Here is a 25,228-nt window from a genome sequence, read left to right as displayed (position 1 = left end):
TTTGACAGCAGAGACTCTGAGAAGGAAGAGATCACTGAAACCCCTACTGGAAGCGATGAAAAAACATAATGTGAAATACAGATGGGGTCGTGCCACAAGCTTAATTGGGTGGAGGGATGGAATTACAGCTATCTTAAGATTTCCGGAAGATATGGAAGATTTCTGTGATAAACTTGGACTGCAGAGACAAGTGATACCTGGTTGGGAAGTGGAGGAGGGAGAGCTGGACATCTGTGGGTCAGGAAAGTGGCAGCTGGTTAAAAGAGGAAATAGAGAATCAATAGATAAGGGGACACCGGGGAGGAGGGGGGGAAGGTGAGCGGTCATGGGCAGAGTTGAACCCCTATAGAGGGATCAGAGGTGGAATATGATCCGAAGGCATAGGAGGCCTGGGGGGGTAGGGAGGTGGGAGGGTGGGGGGGGTGTCGGGGGGGAGGGTTAGGGAGGGAGGGGCTTTAGGGACAGCACTCTGCATGATGGAAGAGGAAAAAAAAAAAAAAAAAAGGAAAACAGAGAGATAAGACAGATGGAAGATCTCCTATTTATAACATATAACGTAAAGGGATTGAACTGTCCTGGGAAGAGATTTAAATTATTCAAGGAGCTACAGCATAGAGAGGCTTCGGTGGTATTTTTGCAGGAGACACACCTAGAGATCAAGTCAAGTATAAAGTTGTACTCAAGAAATTACCTAACATGATTTTATGCGGGTTCCCCAATTAAGAGAGCTAAGGGAGTAGCAATAGGGTTTGAAAAAAATGTAATGTTGGAGATAGAAGAGAGAGAGGTAGATCCTGAGGGGAGATTTTTGTTCTTGAAGGGTAGATTACAAGAGCAGGAATGTACAATTGTAAATATCTACTGCCCAAATAAAAGACCAGAAGTTTATCTGAAGGGAGTCTTAAGAAAACTGATGGCCTTTAAGAAGGGACGCTTGATAGTGGCAGGGGATTTGAATTTTTGTATGGACCCACAAATGGATACGACCTCTTCTGTGCAACGAGAGGGAGGTAGAGCTCTGAGAATCCTGAAAAGGGTGATACATGAGTGTCAACTGGTGGATATTTGGAGAGTGATTCATGGAAAAGAGAGAGATTATACCTTCTTCTCCAAAGCACACGAGATGTACTCCAGATTGGATTATATATTAATAGATCATCAACTTATAGAATTTGTGGATAAAGTAGAGATAGAGGTGATGTCCCTTTCAGATCATGCCCCTATTACACTGAAAGTGAGGTGGAGAAGACGATTGATAGGTGGGATAGGTTGGAAGTTGAACGAGGCTCTTCTCCAGGATCAGGAGGTGGATCAGAAAATCAGAGAAGAGATTGAAAGATTTTCTCAAGAGAATGAGACAGGGGAGGTGTCGGTGGCTACAGTGTGGGAATCCCATAAGGCCTATATAAGAGGTATACTGATTGCGTTCGGGGCAAAAAAGAAAAGGGAAAGAAGAGAAAAACTTACTGGGCTGCTAAAAGAAATAGCTGACTTGGAGCAGATACATAAAAGTAAAAGATCAGAAGAGATAAGACAGAAGGTAATAAAAAAGAAAGAAGAGCTAGAGCTATTGATGGAGGAGGAGAAGAGAAGAGTCTTTAACAAAGTTGCAAGTGAGAGGTATAGATGGGGAGATAAGCCAGGAAAATATTTAATGAGAGCCTTGAGAAAAAAAAAAATAGGAATTATATAGAGAAAATAAAAAACCCCAAGGGGGAAATGGTTTATTCTACTAAAGAGATCATTAAGGTGTTTAAAGAATACTATAGTAAGCTGTATAATATTGCCTCCCAAGACCCAGTAAATATAAACAGAAATGAGAGAAGAAAGAAAAGAAGGGAATATCTAAAAAATGCAGGACTACCGAAGCTAAGTTATGACCAACTGAATTCCCTTGATTTGGAAATTACACAGGAAGAAATAATAAGAGCATTAAAGAGTACTATGACGGGAAAAGCCCGGGCCCAGATGGTTATACAGTGAGATACTATAAAAAATATAGTGACCTGCTAATACCCAAATTGAAGAAATATATGAATGCCCTGGGAGGAGAGATGGAGGTGAGATGGGAATCTTTACAGGCCCATGTGGTGCTGATACAAAAGGAAGGGAAGGATGCCTCTCAGTGCTCTAGCTATAGACCGATATCACTTTTGAACATAGACACCAAGCTATATGCAAAGGTTCTAGCAAATAGACTAAAAGATCTTATGCCAGAATGGATCCAGGGGGACCAGGTAGGATTTATCCCAGGGAGGGAGGGTAGAGATAATGGGCTGAGAACTCTGTTGCTTATCCAAAAAGCTAGGAAGGGGAAAACCCCGGTAATAGTGCTTTCGATCGATGCTGAAAAGGCATTCGATAGAGTAGATTGGAGCTTTATGATGGATACCCTGGAAACTCTAGGAATAGGAGTAAGAATGAGAGAGTGGATAGGAAAGTTGTATAGAGAGCCCTCAGCGGTTGTTATGGTTAATGGAGAGAGGTCAGAACCTATTGGAATGTCAAATGGAACTAGACAGGGATGTCCATTATCCCCATTGTTGTATGTATTGGCATTGGAACCTTTATTGGCAACTATTAGGAAAAATATAGATATAAAAGGAGTGCAGATAGGGGAGGTTGAACATAAAGTAGCTGCCTTTGCGGATGACCTATTGTTTTATGTGGGAAATCCTAGGATAACACTCCCAAATCTAATGAAGAGCTTAAAGGATTATGGGGAGCTATCAAACTTGAAAATCAATCCAACAAAAACTGAGATCTTAAATGTAAACCTTCCAAATAGTGAAAAAGAAAAAATACAAAAAGAATTCCCCTTTATATGGAAAAATAGAGAGATAAAGTATTTGGGGGTTAAACTTTCTGCTTCATGTACGAACCTATATAAATTAAACTATATCCCACTCTTAAATGAGATCAAGGAGGAACTAAGGAGATTGGAAGGAGGTAATCCGTCTTGGATAGGCCGTATAAACTTGATAAAAATGATAATTGTACCAAAAATCCTCTATAAATTCCAGATGATTCCAGTCAAAATTCCGGAGGTCTTTTTTAAAGTAATAAAAAGGATGTTAACAAAATACATATGGAAAAATAAAAAACCTAGAATATGGAGAGATTGTGTTATATGCAGGAAGACAGGATGGGGTTGTTCTCCAAGAGGTGGAGAAAATGGGAAGAATTTATGGTGAAATATATGAAGTAGCAATGTGAGAAAGATGAAAGGATTTACATACCCTATATTCTCGTTTGGAAAAGAGGTAATAGAACAATGCAGAGTGGGTGGGTTTACATGGGGGGAGGGAGGTTTTATTTAGGGAGGGGGGGAAATTAGATAAAGGGGGGGAGGTAAATGGGAATAAAGATAGTCAGAAATGTTATTAATGATATGGAAATGTTTTTTTTGTATGAGAATAATGATGAAATATGTATTATATATTGAAAATAAATAAAAATTTAAATTAAAAAAAAAAATAGGCAAAATCATAATTGATTGATCAATATTCCTGGCACTGACACAACCCAGAAAATTGATCTCCATTTTTTTAACGTTCATAAATGTCAAGGAGCTTATAGTCTAAGGGCAGAAACTCAGCCATGTAACTAGGTCCAATGAACCTAACAGCATGTCTTTTGAGTGTTGGCAGAAACACATCCATACAGGGAAAGCATGCAAACTGGGATGCAGCCATGACTGGAATTAGAACCTATGACCCAAGTGCTGTAAGTTCTGAGCTCTAACCACTAAACCACTGTGGTTGGTTTCACGGGTGGAAGGTGGAAGTTCTTTTGGTGTATTTGAAAAGTCTTTGGGAAAGAAGAAATTCACTTGATTAAAAAAAAATTTTCACTTGATATATATATATATATATTTCACGGACAAATCTTTTTGGTGTTTTCTGTGGACTTTCACTATTTATTTTTATTTTTATTGTTAATTTTTATTACTAATTTTTTTATTATTATGATGCACTTTATGTATTGATGGTGTGTAGAGGTCTATGTTTGCGCTGGTTTATTCATTATTTATTGTGGTTTGTGTTTTTTGCACAGTGCACAGCAGCAGTATAGAATCTGTGGGAATCTGTTGGCGCAGGAATTATAGTTTATATATACAATGTAGAATAGTTACATTGTTTAAAAATGATAAAGCGAGCGCTGGTCAAATTATATAGACTACTAAAATGGTAATACACAAGATAAATATAACCATGAACAGTAGTGCATGAACTCGTGAAAGGTCATCCACCCTTGTGACAGTGTACTACACTATTAAGCACCTTTCTGGCTCCTGTGGCTGAGCTAATTCCTCCCCAGGACCATTTGGGCACCCACCCTGATGGATGGATGGATGGCAGGATGACTAACCCATAGCTGCCAGCATACCGCTGCACCCCCAGATGTGTGATGTGTATAACCCATGCGCATTAATACTTTTGTTCTGGTGAGTGTAGACCAGTCCCAAGGGTGGTTTATCTTTCACGAGTTCATGCACTACTCTCCGTCACAGAGAAACCACACGTGCCGTTCATAGGCACTCTCTGAGTTGGTACTCTCACACGAAGGACATTCCATTACTCAGGAATGATTATATGAACTTATTTTAGCACCATTTTCCATTTTACATCATTATTGCAATTATTTGCACTTTTTGGTTTTTACATGTGTTCATTATTGATCACATGCATTTATAGCGCTGCACTTGACTTTAACATAGAATAGTTACATGATTAAAGAGAATGAAGATATATCATTATATTGGGAAATTAGAACTAGACATATTTGAGATATAAGTGTGAAAATGTTTAACATTTGAAAATAGTAAATGCATTAGTTGTCTGATCATTTTGGAGAAACAGCAAAAAAAAAAAAAATAATAACAATAATATAGGTGTACTAATTATGTTACATTCTAAGTATTCTCTTTTGCTAACAGAAAAATGCCAAGGCTACAAAGCCCGCGCTTGTGCGCCATCTAGCGAACATATTCGGTATTGCACCTAAAAATGTGCCAGATGCGATTTCACATTTACTAATAGCAAATTAGACGTTCGTCAATTAGATTGCTAGACGCCGCTCAGAAGACTGACAGGTCTTGATTGATTTAACTGAGTCTGCCTGAATGTTCAGAGTCTGCTGGTAGACTCAAGTCTTAGTAAATCAGGGCCTTGGTGTCTTGCAAGTAGCAGATGCCTTAAAGCAGGTGTGTCAAACTGGCAGCCCTCCAGCTGTTGTGAAACTACAAGTCCTATCATGCTTATGCCTTTGGGAGCCATGCTTGTAACTGTCAATCTTGCAATGCCTCATGGGACTTGTAGTTTGGCAACAGCTGGAGGACCACCAGTTTGACACCTGTGTCTTAAAGGATAAGTTACCTTTTAGTAACATGTTACTAAAGCACCTGCCTGCACCCCAACTAGATATCTCATTGTGACAGCGGGCAAGGGATCCTTTCCCCACACCCGCTTTCGCAATTCAAACCAGCGCAGCCATGTGGAGCTCTGCCAACACAACCACATCATTTATTCAGAGATCTCAATGAACTGCGAGGACTCTCGACGTTCATTGATCTTCCTGGATTTCTATAACTCCCATACAGGAGGTACAGGCAGACAGCTGTACAGAAAATATGCAGGAGCCTGACATTGGACCCCTGATCTGTTGATGGCAGGTGCAATGCTCTGCAGGCTCCTAAGAAAAAAAATAATGAATGCACTTTTTTACCTGCAAGAAAATGTGAATTTATGACTTTTTTTAAAAAAAGTGAACTTATCCTTTAAGTCTGATGCTTGCTATAAAGCTATAGTAACAGGATGAACCTGTCTTACCTTTCACATTGCTGGACCCTGTGTGGTTCCAGGCTTCTCCAGTCACCGTGGTCATACCTGCAAAGGGTCCTCAGCGTCTGAGAACCATAGGAATGGACCATGGCCTGGACCTGAAAAGCATCCTGTGGCAAACTACATGTGTTGCAGTAAGTGTTGGGGTGAGCACTCAATCAAGATCCAGTGTCCGAAGCCACATTACAGGCCATTCCCACTGTATGGGGTTTGGGTACAGTTTCCAAGGCAATTTTGACCACTTCAGCGCTGGAAGATTTACCCCCTTCATGACCAGGCCATTTTTTTGCAATACGGCGCTGTGTTACTTTAACTGACAATTGCGAGTCATGCAACGCTGTACATAAATGAAACGTATGCCAAATTTTTCCCACAAATAGAGCTTTCTTTTTCTGGTATTTAATCATCTCTGTGTTTTGTATTCTTTGCGCTGACAATTAAAAAAAAACCCAAAACAATATTTTTTACTTTTTGCTATAAAACAAATCCAATAACAAAATAGAAAAAATACAATTTCTTCATATATTTAGGCCAAACTGCTAATGACATTGGGCAGGAAGGGGTTAACATATGGGGTGATCAAAGGGTTAACAGTGTGCTGTTTGTGTTTTACTGTGTTTTGTTTTTCTAGGGAGACCTGCTGCTTTCTATCTCTGTTTACACACAGATCTCTTCCCTCTCAGCTTCTCCAACAATCACTGAGTTCCGGCTGGTGATCACAGAGTTCCGGCCAGAATCGCCGGACGGGACCCGGTGATTGACATCCTTGGGAGTCAGTGGTAGCGTGGGTAGGGTGAAGCGTGTGCCCCCTACCCGGAAACCCAAAATCACGTATATTTACGTGATTTTGCACAGTGCGGATGCCCTGTAGCAATACATCTGCTATGGGGCAGCTTTAAGGTGGTTAAGGTTGTATTGATCTGGATGCACTGCTTCCTTGTTATAGCAGAAGGCAGTGAGGTGTTGATGAGTTTATCAAAGAATTTGAGGTAAATAAGAACTAGTTAAGCATAGACATGTCTCCATAAGCGTGAAGAGATCCATCAACAAGACACATGCAAAAAAAAAAAAAGAAAAGCAGAATTTTGACTTAACTGTAAATTCCATATCTTGGAGCACAGTACAGGACACAGGCAACTTATTTGTACACCATGGGATATAGCTTTGTATGTATGGGTAACTGGGCACTGGCAAGCTTCTGAGGACACTCCCCTCTGGGAGTCTCCCCTATAACCCTTACCCCACTTTGTGAGTCCTCAGCCAAGCTAGCAATGCAGAGCAACACAAAGAGTTTGAGGAAGGTGGCCTATTTCTTGTACTGTACTTCAAGAAATGGAATTTACAGGTAAATCAAATTTCCTCTCATCTTGATCATACAGTACAGGACACATGCAAACCTATTAATACACTATGGGGCATCACAAAGCAATTAATACAAAGGTGAATAACTACGCAAAAGAACTGTGCCCAAAAACAACAGGGGTAAAAACCACAGGTTCAGAGTACCGCTGCTAAACTCTTGCAGGCCAAAGTTGCAACAGCAGAAGAGTGAACAGGCCCAAGATGTTCTAACAAATCTGATGGAGTGTGTGTGTAACAGTGCAGGAGAAGGTGTTTAAATTTCTGAAACACCTAACAGTGGTGGACTTTGAAACTGGTGTACCTTGCAAGGATCCAAGAAGAAGACACAGGGAATCTGTTTGCCTAATGGAAGCAACAGCTTTTAGGTACACTCTAATGGCTCTGGCAATGTCCAAGCAATGCAGAAAGTTCCTTTGGATGCTTAGGAGCAGAGTGCAAGGATGGATGAACAATGTCCTCCTTGAGATGAAACACTGAAACCACCTTTGGAAGGAAACATGGCCTGGGGCATGACACCACCTTGTTGTTGTGAAGTATAAAGAAGGGTACTTTGCAGGAAAGAGACACTATTTCTGAGATACATCTAAAAGACCAGAGTTGCACATTGTGCTGCAAAGAGGGCTACAAGAGAAAAAACTTTGAATAAAGGTTTTGATTAGCATATGCAAAGCAGAGGCCTTTAGAAAACAATGGATAAGGCTGAAACTTGCCATTTTAGGGTGTTGAGAGCTAAATTCTGGTCAAGACCTGTTTGTAGGAGGGCCAGAACGTGAGGTACAGAGTAATGTCTGGGATGGAATTGACTGTTTTCGCACCAAGCAAAGTAAAATTTCCAGGTAGAATAATTAATCTTCCAGGATGTGTCTTTTCTTGCCTTCAGCAAGATACACCTGAGCTGTGGATCTCTGCAGCTCCTCCAGAGTTACCATGGGCCTTTTGGCTGCTTCTCTGATTATTGCTCTTCTTGCCTGGCCTGTCAATTTAGGTGGACAGCCATGTCTTGGTAGGTTTGCAGTTGTGCCATACTCTTTCCATTTTCGGATGATGGATTGAACAGTGCTCAATGTGACGTTCAATGCTTGGGATATTTTTTTTAAAACCTAACCCTGCTTTAAACTTCTCCACAACTTTATCCCTGAACTGTCTGGTGTGTTCCTTGGCCTTCATGATGCTGTTTGTTCACTAATGTTCTCTAACAAACATCTGAGGGCTTCACAGATCAGCTGTATTTATACTTTATATGTGACTTCTGAAGGCAATTGGTTCCACTAGATTTTAGTTAGGGGTATCAGAGTAAAGGGGGCTGAATACAAATGCAAGCCACACATTTCAGATATTTGTAAAAAATGTTGAAAAACATTTATCATTTTCCTTCCACTTCACAATTACGTGCCACTTTGTGTTGGTCTATCACATAAAATCTCAATAACATACATTTACATTTTTGGTTGTAACATGACACAATGTGGTAAATTTCAAGGGGTATGAATACTTTTTCAAGGCACTGTAGAAATTGCAGACTCAGAGACCCCTCTATCTTTTAAGACGTGGGTTTCAACAGCCATGCCATGTAAGCCAGAGACCATGAAGTAGGGCCTTGAGAGAGCAAATCCAGCCTGTTGGGAAGAGACTAGGGGTCTTTTTCAGGAAGTCTGAATATGTCTGTGTACCAGGTTCTTCTGGGACACTTTGGTGCCAGAAGGATCACTTTCGTCCTCTCTCGATTTTGTGGAGTAGGCCAGGTAGAATGCTCAGTGGAGAGATGCATACACTAGCCTGAATTGAGACTAGAGGATAACTAGAGCATTCGAGACCATAGACAGAGAATCTCTCATTCTTTTGTATCCAGAGGCTAGGATGTCCACATCAAGTGTCCCCCATTTTTGGCATATCACATTGAACACATCTGGTCCAGGAGGTTGCAGCTGAGATAATCCGCATGCCAGTTGTCCACTCCTGGGATGTGGATTGCAGAAGTCCTGTACAGTAAGTTTGCTTCCTTCAAGGCAGACAGGATCTTCACGTTCCCCTCTTGGTTGATATATGCCACTGCTTTAGCATTGTCTGACTGCACCGGAATTGGGTGTCCTTTTAGAAGGGGGGTCCAGTGCTGAAGGGACAACCTGATAGCTCTGAGCTCCAAGATGTTGATGGGGAGTTTGGCCTCCTCCCTAGCTTGACAGACTTGCATCTGTTGTAAAAACCTTCCAATCGTAAGAGAGGACTGTCAGAGCTAAAGTGGTGATCTACCAGGAAAAGGAATTTCTTGTTTGGGTGTATAGAAGCATGGGTAGATCCAGGGAAGGAGTCTGCTTTTTCCATGCTAATAGAATGTTTACTTGCAGAGTTCTTGGGCAAAAGGGCAAAAGGTACTACCTCAAAGGATGCAACCATTATGCTTAGAATACTCATGGTGAATCTCACTGTGGGGTTTTAGCTGTCCAGCATGATCTCCTGGAAAGAGAACTTTGTTTTCTGGAAGAAAGACTTTTGCCTGAGACATATTCAAAATTAGATCCAGATACTCTAGGTGCTGGAAGGCACATTTCTTTAAGCTGATCACCCAGTCAAATACCTGAAGCAGAAGAATTATCTTTCTTGGACATTCACTGAGAGTTGTGAGGGGATGCATCCTTTAGGAGAAGGTTGTCTGGATAGCCTGTCACATGGATGATCTGAGTTCTGAGAAAGGCAAGCAAAAGTGCTAAGATCCTTGTGAACACCTAGATGCAGAGGACAGGCCAAAAGACAGTACAACAAACTAGAAGCGGTCATCTGCCACTGCCAAGGGTAGAAATCACTAATGAGATGAATAAATGGAAACATGCCAATAGGCATCTTGGATGTCCATGAATGCCATGTGTTCCCTTTGTCTCAGAGAGGCAGTTACTAACCTTACTAATTTAATTAAAAATTGTGTAATGTAAAGACATTTGTCGAGGGGTTTTAAGTCTGGGATAGGACAGATACCTCATTTGGGTTTTTGTATCATGAACAGTTTCGAGTAGAACCCCTTGAACCTGTCCTGATGTGGTACTGATACAATCCCCTGGGACAAGAAGTGGTTCAGGGCCTTCTAATTTAATTGTCCTTGAACAGTTTTTTATTGATTTGACAGACAAAAGTGGTAAGGAGGCAGTATTTTTTAACTATCTTGTAGGCTTCAGAGACCATTGACTGAACCCACAGATCTGGGATGTCTGTGATCTAGAGAAATGCAAACTCCAACAGACATCCATTCCACTCTTCACACTCTCGGAAAAGAAGAGCAGCTGGAAGTTGTTGCAACTGCACAATCCTTAAAGCAGAGCTCCACCCAAAAGGGGAAATTCCGCTTTAAGCCTTTGTCCCCCGCTCCCCATTAAGGATTGGCACCTTTGGGGAGCGAGTACCCGAATTTAGCAGGTACCCACTCTCACTTCCGCTGCGATCACCTAGGCGATCGGAAGCTGTCCTCTCCCTTCCCTCTCACCGTATTCTTCTGGCACACGTGACAGATCCCATTCATAAAACACAGTGCTTCTCGCGCATGCGCAGTGAGCACCTGGCTATGAAGCTGCAAGCTATCACAACCAGGTGCCCACACTGAAGATGCTGGTGCTAGGGTGAGAAAATGGTCACTGAAACCAGCAGTGGTGAGGACACCGCTGGACCGAGTGACAGGTAAGTGGCTGTATTTTAAAAGTCAGCAGCTACAGTTTTTGCTGCTGGAACTCCGCTTTAAAGACAAGGTTATGTTGGTTGTTCATATTCCTGGTTCAGTTAGATGTGGTTTGACATACAGAAAGAGCAAGAACTGGTTGCAGAGCTGGACCTGTCAGGGTAAAGACAGCTATCTTAGAGCAAGTGGATGACAGGTCCTTGTCCGCTCCACTTATGCACAGGTGGTTGTAAATGGACACATGTCCACAGAGAGCAATGGGAGTGTCCGATTGAGTCCGCTTGAAAAATAAACAGGCGGACCCGATCGCCCATGTGAAAGGAGCTTTAAAAATGGAACTTTTTTTTTTAAGGCTTTTATTTGCCACACACATTTACAGGTACATTCTTTGCCACATATGAGTAACACGCTCCATGTGTTACAGAGCTTATGAGGACACATTAAACAGTAAATTCACTGGATTGTTTTAGTAATATATCAAATTGTGCAGGAGTATAACAACTCACAGCCAGTTTAAATCCAGCCATCTAAATACATGAGAATTCTACAGCATTCTTAGTTGTATGACATTTATATATGTATAAAATGCCATTCAAGTAGATGAAACACCTTTAGTGGACACAATGAGATGATTGTTTAGGACAGAAACAGCAAGGTCAACCACAGGAATAGCCCATTTTTTTGGTAAACTCAACAGGATAGATTCTAGAAAAGATACAGTTGCCATAGGCTACACATTGTGTTTGTGAACAGGGAATGTTTTCCAAGATTTAATAGGTTTTTTGTGCCCAAAGGGATATGGCAACATAGAGCAGAGTCTACTTGTACAATGTCAAGGTTTTTGTGTACAGAGGTAATGCGCTTTTCACAATAATAAGCATATTGTAGGAAATTTACTCTCCAATGTAGTGACAACGTGCGGGAGAGAAATCCACAGCCTCCTCCAACATTGCTTCTGTGTCCTCTTCATTTCCCTGTGATTCAGCGGCACCTAGGTCCAGTCCTGGTTGAGAAATGTAGAAGAGGAAAGTATTTTGTTTTTTTGGGGGTTTTTTTTAGCTCTGGATAAAGATTCCTGAATTAAGGCCATAATCTGTCAGCAAAATTGTGGCAAATTCAGAAAATTCTCCTTTTGTCAAATGGGCTGCTTGTTGCATGCCTGATAGAGGTAGAAGCATATGCTGAAACTAATGTTAACCACTTCCAGACCGGACACTTTTACCCCCTTATCACACTTTGAATGACAATTGCACAGTCATGCAACACTGTACCCAAATTAATTTTTTACCATTTTTTTGAGACAGATAAAGCTTTATTTTGGTGGTATTTATTCACCGCTGGGATTTTTATTTTTTTTGCTATGTAATTGAAAAAGTCCAAAAATTTTGAAAAAAAAGTGTTTTTTTTATAAAATTTTGCAAATAAATAATATTTCATCATAAATCTTTGCCAAAATTTATTCAGTTATCTTTTTAGTTAAAAAAAAATCCAAATTAGTTTATAACCAAAAATTATAATTTTTAAACTTTTTTTTTACATTTTTTTTTACATACTGTCACCCTAGCAGTACAGTGTCACCATGGTGACACTGTACTACTTGTGGGGAAGTGATGAAGATTTTTTTTTTTTTACACTGATTGCTTTTACATCCATATAGGATGTAAAAGCAATCATTTCTCTTTCTCTCTGTGTGCATTCTTGCACTCATTGAGAAGTACTGAGTGAGCTGTGATTGGTCACAGCTTGTCACATGGTACAAGGCTGTTGTGAATAGCCTTGTACCATGTGACCTCTGTGATCATTCACAGATTTCACACGTAGTAAGCAATGATGTCAGAAGTGACATTTTGCTTACTACTTTGCATGTGATCACTGATTTGCCAATCAGTGATCACATGATCGGGACCTCGTACAGAGGTCCCATCCGACGATCGGTGTTTCACTGTGTCCGGAGGACACAGCGGGCACCGGATCTGAGGGAGCGCGCACAAGCAGGGTGCGGGGAGGCCGTTTATAAATGGCCACCCGACCCTGCACTGCCACCGTCCGGCCGTTTATATGCAACGGCCAGTCGGGAAGTGGTTAAGACCGGTTCTTGCTCTAGTGCAAGCGATAAATATAGTCAGGCCTTCAGCAGATCAAATGTTTGCTTGCTGTTTAGAGTTTGCTCCTTTTCGCTTAGTCTCCACCATAACTACAAATGAGGGAATTTCCCTGCTGGGAACTCACATAGTACAGTGGGAGATAGCGTAGGTGTGTTTGATATAAGTATGTGCCAACTCAAGTTTAGACCATCCTGCAAAGAACCCTTGTAATGAAAAGACTGGAGAAAGTAACAGAGTACCTTATAAGAGCCTAACCTGGAAGTGTTACAGTGCACAAGCAGTGGTGTGATGTGACATTTGGTCATCCACCGGAGAGTGGATAAAAATTTTAGCATCCAGTTTGAAAAGTTACACTGTAAATACAGCTTTGGTTTACAGCCAGTAATGATCAGATTTATATGGTGACCTGTCTTACCTGTTCACAACGCTGGACTGTTAATACCTGCCTCCCGCCCAACCTACTAGAAAATGGCCAGGTAGGAGCACCATTATCCCGGGAGAACATCATATGACATCCTCCCTGGAAGGCACGCAGCAGGGCGATTTGTCACCGTTTGCAGCTCCAGCCACATCAGAAGACAGATCGTTGTACTGAGCCAGCCCTGGTACCATGTAATCTCTATGACCATTTACAGCAATCACGTCAGTTATACACAATGGCTTTCATTCACAGCCATTCCTTGTGTACTATTGTGATTTCTGAGACTGCTCACAATGAGCACACGTGGCAAAGGGGCTAATCACAGCAGACCTGTACCATGTGACAGCTGTGGCAAATTACTACTATCACAAGAGTTATAGATCATTTTAATAAGCATAGTAAAAAAAAAAAAATAATAATAATGATCACCACCCCAGAGCTGTAGAGCAGTAGGGCGACACTGTACTGCTCTGGTCACAGTATGTAATAACATGTTTAACATACTGCCACCACTGTGTCCCTCATCGCCACCACACCCCTCATATGATGCTGTGGTGATAGGATGTGTATTAAGAAAAAAAAATCCTATTTAATGACTTCATTAAAAATGAAAACTTACACTCATTATACCGCTTACTAAATACCTTGGGGTATCTACTTTCCAAAATGTTTATTTTAAAGGGGGGTGATTCTTTTCTATATCCACTCTATAATACCATAGTGAAATTAATTGGTGTAAGACTTCGTATGATGCCTCAGAATTGTTCTCACGCAAACTGGATTTCATAACATTAAAAGTTACTGGTGGAATGTCATGAGTGATACCTCAGAACCTTTAAAACTGGTCTTCGCATGTCTTTCAGTGACAAAAGTCGATCTAATTAGCATTTCAAGAATGAAAGATCTTATTTACCTTTTTACTGGAGTCACTCCAGTCAACCATTCAGGTGGTCCATGTAGACAACTGTTGTTGGTAGAGTTATCTGATGTGTACTTCATGTACCCAAGTCACCCAACATTTTACCAGTTTCTCAGCTGCTTCATTGAGAATTGACAGACTGTGTCCCTACCATTCAGACTATCTACAGTACCTATCACATTTCTTTAATCTACTCCTACTGTTGATAACTTTCCTGTTTCAGCAGGGACTTCAAATCTTTCATTATTCTGACAATTTCCTTTTGACAGATACTTACCAACATTAGAAATTGCTTCTACAGCCCTATCAGATCTATAGTTGACTGTCAAATTCAAAAAGTCAGCAAGAAAAATTTTAAACGATGCCGATTTATTTTTTTCACTATTCAACACTGTCAAAAACTGGGTAGAGATGCTTTAAGAAAAGATCCAGGCGATCAGATCTTGGGTGATGGGTAACTGCTGAAAATTGCAGCTATTGACTTTTCAGTGTTTGAAGATGACAGGCACATTGTCTACAACTATTACAGCAATACATTTGGCACACTAGTATATCAAATTCTTCCACACAGGTTTCTAAGACAGCAATGTCATTGTCTTAGAAAACCTGAGAACAATTATTCTTCAAGAAAGGACAATTTTTCAGGTGCAACAGTTTTTTTATTGGATGAAAGTACTGAACGTTTAGAATGCCATTAAACAGACCCTAGTCCCTTGTTTTCAATTACTGTAGATGCTATTGTATAGCTGAAATCGAACTTTATAAAATGAGGTGGAAAAAAAAAAAAAGTTAGGCTTAGAACTGCTCAGCCACTCACAGGAAGCTATTTTATGAATGAGTACAAAGCTTTCTCTGATTGGCTGAGGCAGAGATTGAGGCAGCGAGCAGAAACTTTGTGCTCATCCTGACTTGATTTTGCTCTGAGATTGGGATGACAAGGCCCCATCCCACTGCCTAGACAAAGCCCTGTATACTGTAAGTAGCTGATGTTTAACGATTTAAAAATCACAGTAAACATGGGAGTTAGGCTTTAACTCTCAAAGCAGATTTTGCTTTTAACTCTGGTCAATCCCAATCCTTAAAAAAATTACCCCACCCCATAATCCTCCCTCCAACAAAACGTTACACTTGGCACAATGGAGTCAGGCAAGTACCGTTCTCCTGGCAACCGCCAAACTCAGACACCTACATTAGACTGCCAGACAGAAGTGTGATTCATCACTCCAGAGAACACATCTCCACTGCTCTAGAGTCCAGTGGCAGCGCGCTTAACACCACTGGCATCCGAAGCTTTGCTTTTATACACCTGTGGTCATGGAGGTGATCGGAACACCTGAATCCAATGATTTGGAAGGGTGTCCCAATACTTTTGTAATAGAGTGTGCATATTTTTTATATATTATATACACACACACTATTTATTCATTGGGTTGAGGAATTTTAGTTTCATTTCATTTTTGCACTTAACATTTTAGCGGTGCATATTTTTATATTTTACTATAGGGAAATGCAGAGTGGAGAAATCCAAGAGTCCCATGCTCGTGTCAGGAAAGGAAAATTCTCAGGCAAGTAAACAATTTTCTGGTTTCTGAGACTAATTTTGTGGATCTGTGCTTAGTGCCTCATATGTAGCCACATTTCCTACCTGTTTTTCAGCTTTTGTCTATTATGTGTACCAAGACCTACAACACTGCTACCTTTATCCACCTGGTATATGGCGATTTCGGTATTTTTATTTGATGAATTATTAGCCTCTTTTTCATCTTAAATGAGGCTATGTTTTTCATAATCAACTAAACTCACTCTCCAGTAGTAAGATGGGGTGATAATTGAGCCTTTCTCGGAAGAGGCACATATTTAGCCACCAGAATATCCCTAAGTACAAACTCTCGCTGGGCTATGGATTTATATACAGGATTGGCTAGTTAGCCATCTTTAGTGGGTATGACTAACTTTATCTGGAGAATGTTAACAGTTTTATATGTATACAGAACCTCTTATGATTATGTTTTGGTGCCAGTTCACACCGGATTTGCACAGGAACACACTCCAAGTTCCTGTGCAATTCAATTTTCAGCCTATTCATTTGAAGAAGCTAAAATCGCACTGGATTGCACCAATACTAAAAAAAAACTCTGTAAACCAGATTGCATGGTACTGCGGCACAGGAAAATAAACTGCTTTTGGGATCTGTGTTTGGAGTGCCGTTAGGATTGCATTGACATCCACAGCACATCACACACCCAGTGCATTTTAAACATGGTGTGGCTAACGCACACAGGAAGCAGGTTCCTCATATCACATTCTGGTGGGAACGGGGGGCCCTTATTTATATTAACATACTGGTACTAACAGTGTCCGTTGAGGAAATGGTTAATTTGTGTCTTGCTACAGATCTATTTCATTATCTACTACCACAGTGTGGAACAAGACCCTTTAGAGTCAAACATGTCACGTATTGCTTCCTAAGCCTTCGCTAATTTGTTTTTAACTGTATTGAAATGAATGTGAACCTTTATCTGCATCATTGGATGTGCTGATTATCATGTGTGAAGTTGTAACAAGCAGACAGGACTGACTGACAATGATGCACTCCACATTCTTCAATGACCAGGAGTGTCCAAAGCAAGAGGTGGTGAACTGACCCTTTTGCTTACTTAATGTAATTAATCAACACAGAAAACCACACGTGAAAAGTGGTGTAGTATCCCTGAGGAATCTTATTTTATTGTCTTAGAACAGGACTGAACAATCCAGGTGTCATTTACAAGTGCTGCTCAACACAATCCAAGTGTTTAGTAAAAATGCTCTGTATCTACCACAGAAATCTCAAAAAATTGCAAACGGGGGAAAAAAAGGTACAAAAACATTTTTTATTTGTTTACACGTCTCCAAAGTCTGAAAAACATCATTTACACCTCACTGCTATAGAGAGCCAAAAAAAGGAGAAAGCTAAAATTGAAAAAAGGAAATTCAGGGGAAAAAAAGTCACACCTTGGCAGTGAAAAAGAGCCAAAAGTCACAGTAAAAGGAAAAGCAGCGAGGAGAATGACAACAGACTGCATACTTTAAACAAAAATATTTTGCAAATAAAATGTAACGTACAGGAAATCCTAACAGAGCAACAAAGGAAATGAGAATGGGCAAGCTATTAGATGAGGCAAAGAGATTGGTCAAATGCACAGAGGCTAAACTGGCACACCACCAAGCGCACAGGCTGGCAGTGCAACTTTCACCCACATAACTGCCACACAGCATCATAGTCCATGGAGAAGTGGGAAGGGTGTATAGATACAATGACAAATCCTTCTGGAGACTGGTGGGCCATCTCTTGTGTGACAAGGAAATTCATTATGGTTTCTACTAAGTGATCAGTCCAGTTTCAACAAGGTAAGAGGACAATTGGTAATAAAACAATGCCGTATTGGTCCATTAAACCATCACATAAGCATCCCAGCAGTCTGTAGCAGCTAAGCAAAACCGATGCACCTCAGACTCGCAGGATAAGGTGTGGGAAAGGTAAGAACTTCAGAAAAGATGAGAAAAAGAGGGAGGAATGAGTAGAAATGGGGATTTTCTCCAAAGTAAATTAAAAAATGTGAGTGGATGGCATAGAAGAGCTGGAAATGTTACTTCTTCCTCCTTTTTGATGGGGTGGGAGCATGTCCATGACCCTTCCTCTTCTTATTTCTACTTTGCTGCTGCTGCTGCTGCTGCTCTTCCTCCTCCTCATACCGACTCTCACGGTCAGCTGAAAGAAGACATCCACAATTAATTAGGATGGGCAATACTTAAACTTTAGCAAATTTCAACAAAAACACATTTTACGGAGCAAGGCTTAAAGGGAATCTATCACAAGAGAATGTATGCCATCATTGCTGACATTTCCATTTGGTCCCCAGCTGGCATGCTGATGCTTTGGCTATATACTGTAATGTAAGTAGCATTACAGAATATGTATAGGTAGAGAATTCACTTTTCTGACATACATCCACATAATACTTGTTTCAGGTAAAACCTAAATCCAGATACAGCAAGGAATCTAGGAATTTCAAAAAGAGGCCAGAAATTGTAACCTTTGTACACATTTGTCAAGTCATAAAAGACCTGACATTGTCCTCAATAAGTGCAGCACCTTTGTGATGTCTGAAAATAGCTCTGTCAATCCACAAGCTGCCTGGAAGCTTTTAGGAATTGTTATTTTTTGCACTAATGACTTCCCTTCTCAGCTTAAATACATATCACTACTATTGGTCAAGTCAGGTTGCCCATCATGGTGACAAGCCATGAGAAATGAGGATGACAGCACTTAAAGCTGAACTAAGCTATATTTGAGCTCCACAACCTGAAAAAGCTCTTTTATTCATTTTTAATATTTTAAAGAAAAACTAACCCATCTATCAATGTCTCCATGCTTTATTTTGTTGAAAGATCACTTAAAAGACATCTATCCCTAGTATTTCTAATTCTCTGAAAAGGCATTCTTTAAACATACTGCATCAAACAAGGATGAGCTTCATTCCTTTGGGAAAAATCATTTACATACATGAGGTTTCCGCAAAGGAACTAGCAGATTTTGGGGAATGCACCTTATAATATACAAAGAATCTGGTATTAACATTGATCAGCAAACAGGCTGCCTGATCACATCAGCAAAATCGGAATATTTTATTGTTATCCATTTAACAGAAATTCCATTATCTGATTCCAATTATATATCACCACTTACCTTTCCTGGCTTCCTCTTCTAGTTCATCCCAGTCCTTCCCACTCTCTTCATCACTACCCAAGGAGTCTTCACTGTAAACTGATAAAAGAGGAGCAATAAATGTACAGTCAGAAGATCAGATATTGCCCATTCCTACAAAGATTTCACTATCTCTTCAAATATTTCTAATTACACCACGGCCATGGAAATACATATTGGTCATCATTAACTATACTTACCAGATTCTTCTGTCTCATCAGAATAATCCTCATCACTATCCTCCTCCTCATCCTCATATTCTTCTTCAGACGGGTTGAAGGTCTCATCTTCCACTTCAGACTCTGAACCATTAGCATCTCTATCACTTCCCTAAGAAAGAAAGGAAAACCACCATAATGAGGAAAAAAAAAAAAAAAAAGTGAATGAGCCTCTGCAAATGCTAACAAGCTGTGTACATATCTTTGGCTCACCTCGCCCTCTGGTTCAAGGAAGGACCAACCACCCTGTTCAAAGAACCCCTCAGGATCATCCACAATAGTCTTCATAATTTTTGTCCAGTTCAGTGACTGAACACCTTCTGTGTATTTGATATCACAAGAGCTGCATAAAAGAACACAAAGGAAGCATTAACATTCCATTTCTTCTCCCCAGTTTTTCAAAATACACCTGACACTGAACAAAAATGAGTATTCTTCATCACTTTTGGCAATTATTACCTAAGTGTTCTGCTACAATGTAACCACACAAAGAAAGCCAAGCCTTAAAAGCAAACCTAAACTCACATCCTTCACAGTGAAGGAAGCTGCAATCTTGGCCTCTGCTTGATCTGCAGGTTGCCATGGTGCAGCACTTGATTAGTTATGACACCGGCCATTTAATGGCTTGACAGTTCAGTTAAAAGCTAACCTAAACACACCAGTAATTGTACAAGTTATCATTTAAGGTATGCTGTGAATATAACGGTTTTGGGAAACTGCTGAAGCGGAATTAATGTTCTGCTGTCCATCATTGGAGCAGGCAGGTTTTTTTTGCAAAGAGAAATGCAGTGTCTCGTCTGCAATAAAATTTACCTATCTGCTCTCAGCAATTCCTCCACATGCAAATTGAGCTGCGCATACACAGCTCAGCTTACAGCGCTCGGCCTGATCCCTGTGTGCTGAAAGGACAGCCTCCTGCCCATGCACAGGAGTGACACCATCCCAATGAAGATGGCGGCATGGGATGGGACCATTGGATGAAAGGTATTTGCTACCTTCAGTTCCATAAAATTCAGTGTGTTTGTTTCTGCTTTAAATGCATACTTACTAAAATAAATTGTCATTTTAAACAGTACAAGTAATCTCAAAATCCTACTTGTTGGCTTACTTACTTTAACCACTCCTTGATTGGATCAAGTGACGCCACAGGAATGGCATTGATCATTGTAACCTTTTTACTGTAATCCTTGTAGGCTATGACCATATCAAAATTCTTCAGGTGAAACTGGACTCTCTCAAAGTGCACAAGTTCCACTTCATCTAATGTTACAACAAATGGAGGCTGCAGATAAAAAAACAAAACTGCTGAAACAGGACACTTAAATCAATAAGTACATGTATTCCAGTCCTTGCATCTGTGGTCACAAAATGGAGGAATTCTTCATACTCACCCACTCAGTAGTATTGACTAGTGCACTGCTGGTGGGTTGCAAGAGGCAGGTACTTCTGTAGGGAGCTCCATTAAACCTGAAGCACAGAAAAAAGGTTTCATACATTTGCTCTAAAATAATATTTAGTATAAAAAGTCCAAACCGTTTTCACTTTCAAAATGAATGTGAACTAGACAAAGAACGGATCAGAAAGAAACACAAATATTACCCTAGGTCTCTGAAAGGAACCTCAAACTCAAGGTCCTCTTTAGTGAGAGATTCAACCTTTTCAATAAAGTTCTTGAATGCAGTTTTCAACTTGTGTCTCATTTCACGCTCCAACTGTTTAAAAAAAAAGAAAAGAAAAAAAAAAAAAAGAAGGATTTATTATACACTGCATCCACTCTTTACTAAAGTAATTTTTGATTTTAGTATTTAAAATCAAAATTTACTCCTGCAGCATCAAAGTAGCAACAAACTGTCACTCATGAAAGTATGCTTCTTGGTTTCCTGTTCCCATGCTTGATCATGAGTTCATGCCAGGAGGCAGACTCATTGACATAATGAATTCAAACTAAGCTCCTCACTAAGGCTTAATAATTCTGCTGACCACAACTCCTGAAATTAATATATCCAAGTCTGTGCTCCTAATGAGAGCAAACTGGGGTTTAAGGTTTTTGCCACTTGTGACCCGTACAATTTACCAGTGAGAATGGTGGCCAGAAGACCACCAACTAGGTTGTAGCTGGAACCAGCAGAACAGTACACCTCAGGTCTTAAGGTTCTTAGCGTGCTCTGGAAATGAAACGTAACTGAATATGCTGGAGGAGCCTGTTATAGATAGCGTGCAGCATTAAAGTCTCCCAGGCACACCTATGACTAGGACTCCTGATAAGTGTACTGACAGACAACATCCACAGGTATGTCTCATCTCTAATAAAATATACTTTTCCTTCCCCAGTGTAGCCCATACTTTCCTCCTCCTGCTGCAGACTAACAATGGTAAAGATCATGTAGGGAACACAACCAACAGTGGACAAGAATTTGGCCTAGTTCCAGTGCTCACAAAGTAGCGTCGACAGCTATACTGCTTTCTCCTCTTCACACACTCCTGGGAAATCCAACTCTGCATTCTCGCACTTGTCCCAAGCTCCACATACTCCTGTAGGTACGGTTGACAAAGCCTGCCTCAACATGGACAAGATACTGTCCTCTGCTATTACAGTTCCAACCGCAGATGCAGCTCCAGAGCATACAATACTAAGCCCACGTTGGCTCAGATTATGGAAATGATCTGTGACTAAGACTTTGATTCCCGAATAGAAAGCGTGTCAGAATCAATCTTTAATTAAAATAATAACTCAAATCTAACACAGAATAGCTTAGTACAGCTCTCCCCTTTCATCACGGATACCAAGGTACTACAGAGAGAACTGCAAGCCTGTCAGCAAAAGCTTGGTGATCTGGAGAATCTTAGCAGACAATTTGCGATTTTTTTATGGTTCCTTGACAGAGCTGAAGGCTCCTCTCTTGAAATTTCCTGGAAAACTTGTTACAAGACACTTTGCTCTCCTTTGCATGTTTTCCATCATTCACTATTGATCAAACATATCGCACGTGAGAATTTTATTCACCACCAAGCAGTCTACCTTTTCTACTCTATGCCAATGTCCCGTGGTGGCTGTTCCAAGATGCTGTTCTGATATGTGTTGTTACTTTGTATACAGTTGTGCTCAAAGGTTTGCATACCCTTGGAAAATAGGTACTATTTTTAAGGTAAACATGGCAAAACACAATTACTTTATTTCCTATGGGATTCACATTCAATTCTAAGTCATAACAGAATGGAACAATCATAAAAAACATGACAACCAATAAACAAATTCAATCCCTGTTCAAAAAAAGTCTGCATATCATAAGTTCTTAATACTGTGAATTGTCCCCTTTAGCATCATTGACAGCATGCAGGCTTTTGGAATAGTTGTCTTTGAGGCTCCTAATTCTTGTAGGTGGTATAGCTGCCCATTTGTCTTGGCAAAATGCCTCCAGGTCATGCAAAGTTTTTAGTTGTCTTGTCTCCCCAGAGTGGCTCGATGATATTAGGGTCAGAAGACTGATGGCCACTGCAGAACCTTCACCTTTTTTCTGTTGTAACCACTGGGGGGGGGGGGGGTCAGCTTGCCCTCGTGCTTACGGTCATTGTCGTACTGGAAAGTCCAAGAGCACCCTATGCGCAGTTTTCATGCAGAAGAATGCAAATTGTCGGCCAGTATTTTCTGATCACATGCTGCATTCACCTTGCCATCAATTTTCACAAGATTCCCTGTGCCTATGAGCTCACACACGCCGAAGACATGAGTGAGCCACTACCATGCTTCACAGTGGGGATGGTATTCTTGTTGCTGTTGACCCTCTAAAAACATAGCACTTATGGTTGTGCCCATAAAGCTCTATTTTGGTTTTGTCACTCCTGATTACAGTGTGTCAAAATCTGTGAGGCGTGTTAAGGTGTTGTCGGGCAGATTGTAACAGGGCTTTTTTGTGGCATTGGCGCAGTAAAGGCTTCTTTCAAGCAACTCTACCATGCAGCTCATTGTTCAAGTATCGTCGTATTGTACTCCTTGAAACAACCACACAGTCTTTATCAGGAGCAGCCTGTATTTCTCCTGACGTTACCTGTGAGTTTTTCTTTTTATCCTGAACATTTTTTGTTAGGTAGTTGTAGCTGCCATCTTTCTTGGTCTACCTGACCTCGGTTTGGTATCAAGAGATCCTGAATTTTCCACTTCTTAAGAGATTGAACTGTATTGACTGGCATATTTAAGGCTTTGGATATTTTTTAAAATCCTTTTTCATTTTGTAAAGGTCCATTACGCAGGTCTTTTGACAGTTCTTTTCTGCTCCCCATGGCTCAGTATCTAGCTTGTTCAGTGCATCCACGTGAGAGCTAGCAAACTATTTATAAACAGACATTAATTGCAATTTAAAAAGCCACAGATGTGGGAAATTATTCTTGAATTGCCATTTTAATCTGTGTGTGGCTGTACCAAAGCCAAACATTTCAAGGTATGTAAACTTTTGATCTGGGCAATTTCTGTTATGATTTAAAAAAAGAGCCAAACAACTAAGTGAAAAAAAATGGCTTCATATGATCACTATCTTATAGACAAAAGTAAAATGGTAAAATATCAAGATTTCGGCCAGGGTATGCAAACTTGAGCACAACTGTACATACGTAGATCATTCCTTACAATATCTCTCTCCAAGGAGTGATCCTCTATTCTACTCTTATATGAGATATGGTTCGATAACTCCATGCTACCCAACACCATGCTCCCCTTGCTTTGTTCAAGCTGGTATGGTATTTTCCTCAACATGAACAAGCCTGAAATCCCATAACAAAAAACAGTTATGAAAAGGGGAGGGCTGTGTTATTCTGGTGTAATATGGTTTACTTTGGTTTCCTCCTCAAAAGTGGTCTTCTAGAAAACTAGCCTGAATTCTGCTTTCAAGTGGTCCCAAGTTTTCAATTTCCTCAGACAACATAAACCTCTTTATCTGTATGCAAGAAACCCATTTGATGGGTGCCAAGCTGCTCTTGCTAAATCCACAAAACAAAATGCTTGACGTGAAAATATTGCATTATTGTACTCCAGTCGAAAAATGTTTGAATTTATAATCCTACCCCACTCTAAATCCTCAGTTATGTAGCAAGTACAGGACAGAGGTAACATTCATACACCATGGGCTGTCCCCAAGCAATGAATATGAAGGGTGGGCAACAACTAGAACTGTGCCAACCAGTAAAAAAAACTGGGGTCAAAACACCCAAGGGGGTGGCCCAAAACAGGCTACAGAGGCTTAGTGCCGAACTGCCAAGGAAATTCCCACTGATCAGGAGGAAGACACTGCTAACACTGCAGGTGATTTTGCTTCGGAGTGTACACTCTTGCACTCCTTATCCATTGTTCAATGGTAGATTTTGAAGCAGGGAGCCCCTTGCAAGATCCCCACCCAGGAGGGAACAATCTGGTCTTTTCCATCCTCTGGTCAGATTTTTACCCTCTGCATCCACCTGCAGATTCATGACTTAAATGTTTGCCAACATACATTATTTTTAGCCGTTTAAGAATAAAAGCTATGCTTTAGGGCTTAGTGGGCTCTGTACGTAGAGAGATTGATGCACAGCTCACGTTGATTTACCACAAGAGAATCTGGTTTGCTTCCTACAAGGCAGCCAGGCTCCTTCTGCCCACTTAATGGTTGACACATGCAAACATGACTGCACCCAAATTAGGTTTCGCTTCAGAAGGGGGTTCTAGTGCTGCAGGGACAACCTCACTATTCTGAGCTCCAGGATGCTGATAGGAAGCTTGGTCTTCTTCTCTTGACTTTGTGCCCTGAACTGTCAAAGATTAGAACCCTCCTCCCCTGCCTGGTAAACTTTAAGGGCTTTCCAGTGGTAGGGATGGTGTGGTGAATCCAAAAATAAGGAAGTTCTTGCTTGGCTGGAGGCATGGGTAAGTTCAGGGAAAGCACCTGCTTTTTCCCCATGCCAACAAAATGTTTTGTCGAAGCTTGA

General features: G+C 40.6%; 1 protein-coding gene across 1 annotated transcript in view; it reads right to left on the bottom strand.

Moving 5' to 3' along the window:
* Positions 1-17,008: 17,008 nt before the first annotated feature.
* The window catches only part of SUPT16H (SPT16 homolog, facilitates chromatin remodeling subunit), a 50,091-nt gene continuing 41,871 nt past the window's right edge, over positions 17,009-25,228 (bottom strand). The window contains exons 20-26 of the mRNA XM_089687047.1: positions 20,876-20,988; positions 20,668-20,743; positions 20,389-20,558; positions 19,490-19,619; positions 19,259-19,388; positions 19,041-19,118; positions 17,009-18,062 (exon numbers count right to left, since the gene is read on the bottom strand). Of these exons, the coding sequence (XP_089543173.1) occupies positions 17,941-18,062; positions 19,041-19,118; positions 19,259-19,388; positions 19,490-19,619; positions 20,389-20,558; positions 20,668-20,743; positions 20,876-20,988 (819 nt within the window). The 3' untranslated portion in view covers positions 17,009-17,940. The remainder of the gene's footprint in view (positions 18,063-19,040; positions 19,119-19,258; positions 19,389-19,489; positions 19,620-20,388; positions 20,559-20,667; positions 20,744-20,875; positions 20,989-25,228) is intronic.

This window comes from Staurois parvus, unplaced genomic scaffold (genome assembly GCF_062004578.1).
Source record: "Staurois parvus isolate SC_StPar_1 unplaced genomic scaffold, SC_StPar_1.0 ptg000415l, whole genome shotgun sequence".
In the NCBI taxonomy this organism is placed as follows: Eukaryota; Metazoa; Chordata; class Amphibia; order Anura; family Ranidae; genus Staurois; species Staurois parvus.
Note: the sequence above shows the minus strand (reverse complement) of the source record. Positions and strands in the feature narration are given on the sequence as shown.